At 46.8% G+C, this 10,322-nt stretch overlaps 1 protein-coding gene across 1 annotated transcript in view; it reads left to right on the top strand.

Moving 5' to 3' along the window:
- The window catches only part of LOC770883 (lipase member M-like), a 32,233-nt gene that overhangs the window by 15,760 nt on the left and 6,151 nt on the right, over positions 1-10,322 (top strand). The window contains exons 2-8 of the mRNA XM_015278700.4: positions 4,754-5,545; positions 6,803-6,892; positions 7,440-7,605; positions 8,547-8,745; positions 9,246-9,355; positions 9,705-9,841; positions 10,041-10,184. Of these exons, the coding sequence (XP_015134186.2) occupies positions 6,809-6,892; positions 7,440-7,605; positions 8,547-8,745; positions 9,246-9,355; positions 9,705-9,841; positions 10,041-10,184 (840 nt within the window). The 5' untranslated portion in view covers positions 4,754-5,545; positions 6,803-6,808. The remainder of the gene's footprint in view (positions 1-4,753; positions 5,546-6,802; positions 6,893-7,439; positions 7,606-8,546; positions 8,746-9,245; positions 9,356-9,704; positions 9,842-10,040; positions 10,185-10,322) is intronic.

Below are 10,322 nucleotides of genomic sequence, written 5' to 3'. Positions count from 1 at the left end.
GATCAAGTAGCAACCATTCAGCACAACAGAAGACATAATGGGCCAGTATCACCACCTTTTCTTAGCACATTTCTTTGTCAAAGTGAAATGACTCTGGCTTGGATGAACCCATGTTTCTTGTGGTTTTCATCGACAGAATTATTGCTTGTTTTCCTAAATTGAAACACTTGTGTGAAAGAGCAGGATGTGGCACTAGCAAGAGCTTTGTTTAATTACAGGTCCTTTTCCCCACAGTCAACAGAGGTCTGGGAGGAAGTGGGCTGGTTTTGTAACACATGGTGTTTCTTGGAGCACAAATGTAAGGATTCAGACCAGGGGTGGCAGAAGTCCAAGCAATCTGAACAACAGAGTTTATTTACCTGCAGCCTTGTTTTGTAGTCTTTTTCCAAACTCTGTTACAGCGGCTTGTGTAAACCAGAGCATGTATCTCCCGTGCTTCTGGTGGATAGAGCAAATTCAGCAGAGTAGGTTTAGCACAAGATGTACAAATTATTTGCAGGAACTCAGACACCTACAAACACCTCTGCCCATGACTTCACTGCCCTCTGCATTCCTACTTAGTCCATATGGCCATGTTTGCAGCCTCTGCTACCTAGAGAATGACTACATGCTGGTGGCAAAATGCCAAGTTAGGAATGCCAATGCAAGGAGCCCTGCCCTTAAATAAACTTTCAGGCGGCATCAGGCTTGGACCTGACAAGGCAGGAAAGGAGAGTTAAAAAATTGCTGAGAAGTGACATATAGTTAAATAATATTTGATTATCAGCTTGATCATCCAAGGCGCCTTTTATGCAAGACGTTGTAACTATGCACTGAAAGTCCTAACTGGAGTTACCCAAGAATGCAGATGCAAGTAAAAGGTTAAGAAGTGGAAGAGAAAGCCACTGGCATACAATTGCTGGAGCAGAAGACATCTGAGATGCTACTGGATATCAAGAAGGGGAAACTTTTGCAAGAGCTTCCCATATGGGGCAGGCTGCTTCCGTACAGAGCAGAGAGACTTCTAATGATCCTACAGTGTAACAGGAATGGTATTTACTGTCTCAACACCTCTCAGATGTTATCCCAAGAAAGGTCATCATAATGAACTATCTTTTCCCCAGTGACCTGCAGGATAAGATCAACAGTTGGTGAAAGGACCAGAAGTACATCCAGATTTTAATGTGCAGAATCTTAGTAAATGCAATTAAGGAATGGAACAGGTGCTGGATTGTTGGTGGGATGTCCATTTCTGAAGATGCTTAAAACTGGACAGGACAAAGCATGAAGTAGCCTGATCTGGCTAGAAAATTGCCCTGCCTTGAGACTAGCTGGAGACCTACAGGGGTCTGTCCAACCTAACCTGTGGATGGCTGAACAGCAGAAGCACAGCAAGAGAGACTCCCCAAGTCCTGATTGACCCACATGTCATTGGACCAAAAGACCATGGATGAGGAAGCCTCTGAGCAGAAGCTTTGGTGGGATTGACACCACAGATGAGTGTGTCAGGAGCTTTGCAAGGTGGGGACATCTCTGTGCACAAAGGCTTCTGTCCAGACACCATCCAGGGGGACAGGACCAGAGATTCTGCTTTTCCTTGGAATAGTCTGTAGAAACAAAACAAAAGAGAGAAGGGCTACGAGGCCAGAGTAGAGGGATCAGCTGTAAACTGTTTTGGTTTCCCATTTTCCTTTTCTCCTGAGATCTTCTGCACCTGTCAGTGCTCGTTTGTGCAGAGAAAAAATTACATTTTGTCTTCTCTCTCCATAAACTGCAGGAATTTCTTCCTTCAAGCATACAATCTGAGTAATATTGTGTGTGTCTGGTGGGGCTCTGCACACTCATCGATATCTGGTAGTGTTTCAGGTCATTCAAAAGTGGTGAATATTCCTCACAGCTCCCCAAAACCTACAGGGCAGCCTAAGGTGCCCATGTCTGCTGAGACCTACATTTGATATCACTGGTGGTATCACTCTTGAGTTCCATGTCTTCTGCCCTTGGCCCCAGTCCCATGCTTGGCTCACCATAAAGCCGTGCAAGAGCTTGTCTTAACAGTCTTCTTTCCAAAGTTTCAGAAGTCTCCAGAAGCCTGTGTAGGGCAGGGAGATCCCTTTCACTAATGACTGGTCCAGTGAGGGCCCATTACAACCCATCTATCCCAATAAGATGCTCTAGCACCAGGTCCAAAGGCTGCTGCCTTCTTTTGTTCTAGGAACAACAAGAGTAACACTCAAGAGCCAAGCATTAGGGCTGGACAGCTATGACAGATCAGCATTTGGATGAGATGCTGGAAAGCACAATTGTTAACTCTAACCTAGAGGCATGTTGCTCATTGGGAAGGAACTCTTGGAACCCTGGAGCTGGTATCAAAGTTGGTATCAAATATCTGGTGATGATAGGCACCTTCAGGCACAAGATAGCTGCCTCTGTCCCACCACTCTCCCTGGTCTCTATCCATGGCACAGCCAAGACCATCCTGAGACCAGTCCTCTTGTGATGCCTGTGGCTCTCTGCTCCAGCCTCCAGAGCCCTTCATATTGTTCCCACTACTCCACCTACATGGTTTGATTATCTGACACTAATCCAGCCACACCTCAAAGCCTTATCCCCTCCTTTTCACAACACTGAGCCTGCAATGGCTACCATGAGGCCTCCCTTCAGCCTGCTCTGCACTGGGCCAGACAGACCCAGGGGCCTCATCTGCTCCTCACATATCTCAAATATCAATCTGAGCGGCACAGTTGATAGGACAGAAGGAAGGGATGCCATCAGAAGGGCATTTGACAAACTTGAAAGGTGGGCTCATATAAACTTAACGAAGTTCAACAAAGCCTAGTGCAAAGAGTTATCCTTGGGGGCAGGCAGTCCTGGGTATGCATACAGACTGGGAGAAGAACTCATTGAGAAAAGCCTTGCTGAGAAGGACCTAGGGGTCCTGGCTGATGAAAAACTCAACATGAACCAGCAGTGTGTGCTTGCAGCCCACAAGGCCAACTGTATCCTGGGTGCCATCAGAAGAAGGGTGGGCCAGCAAAGCAAGGGAGGGGATTGTCCCTCTCTACCCCTGTGAGGCTCCATCTGAGTACTGTATCCAAGTCTGGGGTCCCCAGCATCCAGAGGAGATCCACAAAGATGGTCAGAGGGCTGGAGTACCTACCCCATGAATAAAGGTTGACAGACCTGGGTTTGTCCAGCCTGGAGAAGAGAGACTCCAGTGAGACCTCATTGCAACCTTCCAATATTTAAAGGAAAATTATAAACAGGAGGGAACTTTTCTACACAGGTAGATAGTGATAGGCCAAAAGAAGCAGCAATGAGGTTCATTACCAACTAGAACATTACCAACTAGAACTACAAAGGGACTTAATTCTGGCTTCCAGTATACTGTGCCTCCTCCACTTTCTGAGACACTCATAGCCAAACTACAGGTGGTGCTGGGGGATGAATACCCCGTACCTTGGCCCTCCATCACCACCTCCACCTGCTGGGCTCACCAGAGCCCTGTTGCGGGCTGACCAGTTTTGGGTACGCCTCAGGTGAGCTCCTCTCAAGTGCTTTCACAGCACCCCCTGCTGTCCAGAACTTTCCTTTTCCTTAGAACATCACCATCCCACAAAGCTCAGTCCAAGACTTCTGTGTTCATGTGACCAGACAGCGGCTGGATGGAGAGCAAGTAGTTCTGAGCAACTTAGGAAAGAGTAACTAACGTGCCTTTGGGCATTCTTGGACCTTGCAAGTCTGTGACGAGAGAGGGTGCTTCCTTCTCCAAAATCTCCTTCCCCTGTGCTGGCTCCGGGTGTTGGTGGCCCTGTAGAAAGCCCCTCCAGGAGAAGAAGGCTTTGCAAACATTGCTGTCAAACTGATGTGATTTGGTTTTTGTCAAAAGAGAGAAGCTGGCCCTAGCTTGTTTTCCCTGCTTGTTTGTATATCTTAAATAAATAAAGAAATAAATAGCGTTCAAAGCATGCTTTCAAATGGCAACAAAGGCTTTCAAAGCTTTGAAAAAAAACCTTGAGAAAACTGAAGAAAGTTCAAAGAATGTACACATCTTAAAACCTCTGAGAACTCAATTTCAGAACTCAAGCCAGTTCAAAGAGATATACAACATTTATCCAGCAAGAAGTGCAAACAACAGGAAAAACAAAGAAATATATATATATTATATATTAGGAGAAAGGAGAAGACAAGAATAAAAATATCAACAAGTGTGTCGGGTCAAAGCTGCAGTTGCCAGATAGGAACCCCTTCTGCAATGCTATGGATGAGCGGGTATGCAAACGCAGCCCAGATGTCCCATCCACTACAGGCTGCAACATGCACAGGTCTTATTTATTTCAGCAGATGGCAGATAAGCCTCTCAGCAAGCTGATGCTGAAGCTTCAGGAGATCTCTGTAGCTGATTTTATCAGCTCGTTCATACCTTAAGAGTCCCTGCAATAATTCTTGGCTAGTTGGGGTCATTCTGGAGGCTTTCCAGCCTGATGCTATCAGTGCTTTAGGGGGGCCAGGGATTGTTTGTGGGGCTGCAATGCCCCACAAGTAGTATACAGCTCCATACATGGTGAGAGGGACTGGGAGAGGACATAGCTAGGTCAGGAGTGTCCATAGCTGGGCCAGAAGAGCCTGTAGCCGGGCCAGGAGTCTCTCTGATGGTCTCTCCCCAAAAGAAGGATGAACTATATCTCATTTTGACAGGTGCTAGGAGGCAGGAGGAGTGGTTTCTCACCTTGACATTCTTGATCCTGTTTTTCTGCCTTTCCTCCTTTCCCTACAGGGACAAATCAGGCTCGGATCTGACTCACTATTTGTAGAAGTGAGGCTGGGAGGGCTCCTGGCTCTGCCTCAGCTCGTCCGTGGTGAAAAGCAGTACTTACAGCTCAGGTTCAAGGTGGGCTTGATATTTAGGCTTCCCAGAGAGCTCATGCCTGCCCTTTAGCAAGTTCTGCTTAGCCAGACGTGTCAAATATCAACAACAGGAGAGCCAATGGAGTCAAATGAAGCCCCAGAGTGTGCTGCTCCCTGAAAGCCAGTTTGCTGCAATGTGCAGATGTGTGGGCAGCTTGGCGAGGAGCGGAGAGGCATCTTGGAAGTCAGTGCTGCCAAAAATCCACCCGCAGCCCACGCTGTCTCCACAAAGAGTGTCTTCAGCCAGCGTGAACACACAGGTGGGAGCACACGGCAGCTTCATCTCCAGTCCCTTCCCTCTCTGTACAGCAGATCCACCCCAATGCAAGTGGAGAGTGGTCTGGGGGCATCATATTGTCTCCACTGAGGACACAGGCAACTCTGGATTATGCTGCGCTACATCAGATGGGAATAACCAATTTGTTACAGCTCTTGCCTGTTCTTCAGCACTGCAAAAATATTCCCACGCAAGCCTATGTCAGAAGGGTTTCTCATTCCGGAGTGATTCCAGCCCTCAGGTAAATTACACCCTAGTGGGAGAAGCTATTAGGGAAGAGGTGACCTGTGGCACTCCCAGCTGCACAGAGCAGAGGGGATAACAGCTTGACAAGAGCAGACCTGAGGAAAGAAGGAATCCATCCTACTGAAGCTGACCCAACAGGTAATGCTCTCTGCTTTGATGTCCGGGTGTCAAAAACATGCTGGTGAGTGGGGTTTCCTATGTTAATCCTTTTGGGGTTCACCAGGGGCTGCTGAGAGGAGGGTCCTTTGGGTTTAACTTCACAAAAGGAATGTTTTCCCAGGATGATCATCCCATGCCAGGCTCTTCTCTTGAATTTGCATAGTGTTCCCGTGATGTTGCATCCCAGAAATTCTTTCTGACTCTTTCTGTCCATCCTTGCTGTGCTTTTTGATACAAGCAATGAGAGCAGTGCAAGCAGCTGCTGGAGTTGAGACGGCAGCCAGGCTCCTTCCAGGGGTTTGGGACTCAGCTGGGCTAAGCCATGCCACCAAGACCCAATGATGGTAACAATCGAGTGGGGAGGAGGGAAATGGACCTACCAGGTCCTCTCCACCAGCACAGCAGTGCAGGTGAGAGCCTTCCTGGGTCCGCTGCAGGAACAGCAGAGGTGGCTTTCTTCCCCACTATGAAATTATCTCTTGCAGCAAGGAAAGCCGGTTCCTCCAGCTAGAGAGAGATAGGTCATGAAGGGGAACAAGGGAAACCTTCTCACACTCTCCCTGTCCTTGGACAAGATATTTTGCAAGTGAGATGGATGCAACCTATGGGTATGCCAATGCCAATCCACTATTTGGCTGGTTCTTGACAGGGCTTGACAGGTCTCAAGTTTCCAGACTTGAAAAATCTGCAAAATTCTATTTTGAAACCAGAGCAAATCCAGTGTGTCCTGGGGTTTCTAAACTCCTACCTTCAACTCTAACAAGCACCTAGCAAATAGTTTATATTGTAAACAAAGCCTCTGTTATCCTAAAATATGAAAGTGGGTGATTTACTTCTGACTGGTTCAACTAGCAAATAATCTATTCTTCTGACTATCCAAAACATCAGTTAAAATGAAGGGTCCCTTATCCTCCCCTCAAAGACCAGATTTTCTCCGGTGGGTAAAGATGTATAAACAGATGTGAATGTGCACGTTAGTTATTTTTGCACATAAAAGGATCTGACCAAGAACACGTGGTTAAAATGAGATGAAGTTTAGACTCTGGCATTATTCAAGATTGCTCGAGATAAGCAACATTTTTAGAACAATTTGGAGAATTTCAACTTGAAAATGATCTGTCTAGGGATTGTATTAACATCCTAACAGAAGGGTAGCACTTGTCAAATGCCATCCCTATCTTCTCTGTCAGTAAAATCAATGTCTTGTCTGTTCACCATGTTGGTGATGTTTTGCAGAGAACCATGACGTGGCTGTTCATCGCCATTACCTACTTAATCTGTACTACTGAAAGCTCCAGTGCAAGCCCTGAGGTGTCTATGGACGTTGTAAGTCTTGACTTCCCTCTGCTCTTTTCCTGTTGTCATCCTTTCCCCTAAAAAGACCAAATCTGGGGCATGCAAGTTATTTACTCTCATGGCCTAAGTAAGACCCATGGTGTCTGCATGTGTACCTTTACCAGGGTTTGAGATAGGGGCTTATTAAAGTTTTTGTCTACATTGCATATGTACATTGAGACTTACAGCAGACGTTTCTAGGGAGCTCAGTTAGGTGAACAGCTTTGGTCCAGGCTTGGAGCTTTGCTCTCATTGCTGCTTGACTCTTCACAAGCACTGATTGCAAAATAAAAGTCAGTTGTGGGCCCTTCTTTACCAGACCTGTTCAGGGAGTTTGAGAAACTTGCTGCTGCCAAAGGTTTTTGCTGAAGCCATGGTGTTTACACAGTGTGGGTGGAAGGGACACTGGGAGGTCACTGTTCCACTCTCCTGCTGACAGCACTATCTTTGGGTCAGGGCATCCATGGCTTGGTGTGGCAGTACTCTGGGATGGAGACCTCCTGAGGATCTGTCCAATGTTGTCATTCCCGTCCTGTAGGGTGAAATTGTTCGCTACCATGGGTACCCCTACGAGGAGCATGAAGTGGTGACAGAAGATGGCTATTACCTTACCTTACAGAGGATTCCTCATGGCAGAGACAACTCAGGAAGTATGAGTGCCTCCCATGAAGCAGAAACACCAGGATCCAGCATGTTCTGCCACCGTAAGTGCCACAAGGTCTGCTGAGCCCTGGGGCCCCAGAAACTCTCCTTGGTTGGAGGAGGCCAGGGGGCAGGGCTTCCTCAGCATTGACTGGGTCCTCAGTGTAGCATCACTGCAGAGATGTCCCTCATGAGAATAAGACATGCAGATGCCAACCATGCCAACTTTCTTGATCCTGTGGGATCTACTGAAAAGAGGAATGGAATGATAAGGAAAATGAATAGGGTGAAGAAATCTCACCCCAGACTTTCAAAGCCAGCCAAATCCATGATGTGAGGCACAAGGAAAGCTGGACTACAGACCCATTTACTGGGTAAAGGTATTCCTGGTGGACCAGTTACGAGCCATTTATTAGCCATAATAAACCTCACATCCAATCTGATGCTGTCTCACCATTTTGATGGCTTTCTTGCCATCACTTGCATCACTTGCACCGCTGTTTCAAAATGGAGGGGGTGATGTCCCAATTTTGGCAGGCTGTCACTCTCCTGGAAAAATGGGAGAACTGGAATATGAACGTGACAGCTAAGTGTAAAAAGCCAGATTTCCATTCAGGTAATTTTGTCCTCAGCTGCCCAGGGTGGAATTGCAAGTCTTATACTGAAGGTCTAAAAAAATAGGCCTTTTCACCAGGGGTTGGAACAAAGAGGTCCTTTCCAAACTAAATCTTTCTATACTCTCTTCTACTCTAAGGGTTTTTTTTTTTTTTGACCCTTCGTCAAAAAGTTACTAGGTTTGTTCTGGGATCTGGGACCTGCATATGGCAGGCAGAAATGGGTGGAGGTTCTCTTGGTCCCCTCCAGTACCTATGTCTCTTGTGATGGGACTTTGCTGTGCTCTGTAGTCAATTCTCCACTGGGGTGGTGCCAAAAAGTTATCTGAAGTGTAAATGATGAGTTATGTTAGCAGCTGGAGAAAACAATCTTTTGCTTCTTCTTTCAGCTCCCAAACCTGCAGTGCTCCTGCAGCATGGCCTGGTGTTGGAGGGCAGTAACTGGGTTACAAACCTGCCCAACAGAAGCCTGGGCTTCATCCTTGCAGATGCTGGCTATGATGTCTGGATAGGAAACAGCAGGGGGAACAGCTGGTCAAGAAAGCACAAAGAATTTGAATTTCACAGTGAGAAATATTCATCTTACAGGTATTTTAATTAAAGCTACAGAAATGCCGCTAGATCTTCCTGGGATCACTTTTGGAAAGGTGGAAGGGATCTGTTGCTTTCTGTTAGGCTCTGATCCTGGTCCTGCAGTTTCCCTAAGCTGGAGAATTGGCTCCATCACCAAGATCCAATCAGAGTGCCTGTGTCTGCCCCAGCCCTGGCCAGCTCTGCAGATAGCCTTTCCCTAACACAGCCTGTCAATTGCACCCACAGCTCTTTCAGCCTTTTCCTGCAAATAAATTATTGCTCCAAAGTGCCCAAGGAGTTTCTGGGGCACCTCCAAGCGATAGGAGCAGACAATACTTTTCAGAGTAAATGTACTACTTTGGGGACAAATAGCAAATAAACATTGCCACTCAGCAGTAATGGCACAGATCCTGCAAACACGCTGGTGGGAATGCCACTTTGCAAAAGCTGTCATGTGCCTGTCACTCTCACTGTTCAAGATCAGCAACAGTAATTTTCTTCTGTCTCCATTGCAGCTTTCATGAGATGGCCATGTATGACCTTCCAGCAACAATCAACTATATTCTGCAGAAAACAGGACAGGAGCAGTTATACTATGTGGCTTATTCTCAAGGCACAACCACAGGTACTTACAAGGGTAATGGATTTAAGTTGGATGTGAATGGGTAAACATCCCAATTTGCATTGATGGAAAAATTATCAGCACTGGCGGTCCAAAACAGGTTGTGACAATGACTTTTGGTGTATCCCACCACTGCCAGAGCCTCAAGAGGAGGTTGTGGGAGCTGCAGATGCACTCAACAGTCAAGCTGGGAGCTGAAATGCATTAGCAGCGAAGGATCCCCATCGGGACACCAACATGCCCTCGTTTCTGTATGTTACATCACGCTCCAGGGGTTCTCACAGTGGACTCAACGCTTCAAAAATCATGCATAAATAGCAGGGCAGGGTCTAATTCTTTCTCATTCCTACAGGTTTCATTGCATTTTCTTCCATTCCTGAGCTGGATCGTAAAATCAAGATGTTTTTTGCCCTGGCTCCTATCACCACAAGCTCAAATATGAAGTCACCCTTGGTCAGAGTGTTTGATCTTCCTGAGGGCCTGATTAAGGTGGGTCCTTCCCTGGCACTCCTCTGGTTCCATAGCCAAAGCATCATTCTTAGGTTTCCTGACCAGGGTCAGCTGCGCAGTACAAGGGTCCTGGTTTCCATCATCTCCATCATGAGAGCTGTCCTGGCTCTGCCAGCTTTCCTCCAAGTGCTGCTGAAGCATTGTGAACCACAACAACCAATGCCTTTGAACTTCACAGCTCATCTTAGGACGCACAGTGGTCTTTGATAAGGATGAGATCCTGAAGCAAGTGACATCCCGTTTGTGCAGCTACACACTCCTTAAAAGCTTATGCTCCTTGGTCCTGTACTTGCCTGGTGGGTTCACCAACAGCTTAAATGTGGTACGTATCCTGCAGATTACTTCTTAAGTGATCCAGTTTTCTGTTGTGAGAGTCCAGTGTGGATGTGCAATAGGGAAAAGAACAGTGTCCTGTTCTCATCAGCTTTTGGATGTAGGGCAGAATGTGGGGCTGGCCACT

Source organism: Gallus gallus, chromosome 6 (genome assembly GCF_016699485.2).
Source record: "Gallus gallus isolate bGalGal1 chromosome 6, bGalGal1.mat.broiler.GRCg7b, whole genome shotgun sequence".
NCBI lineage: Eukaryota > Metazoa > Chordata > Aves > Galliformes > Phasianidae > Gallus > Gallus gallus.
Note: the sequence above shows the minus strand (reverse complement) of the source record. Positions and strands in the feature narration are given on the sequence as shown.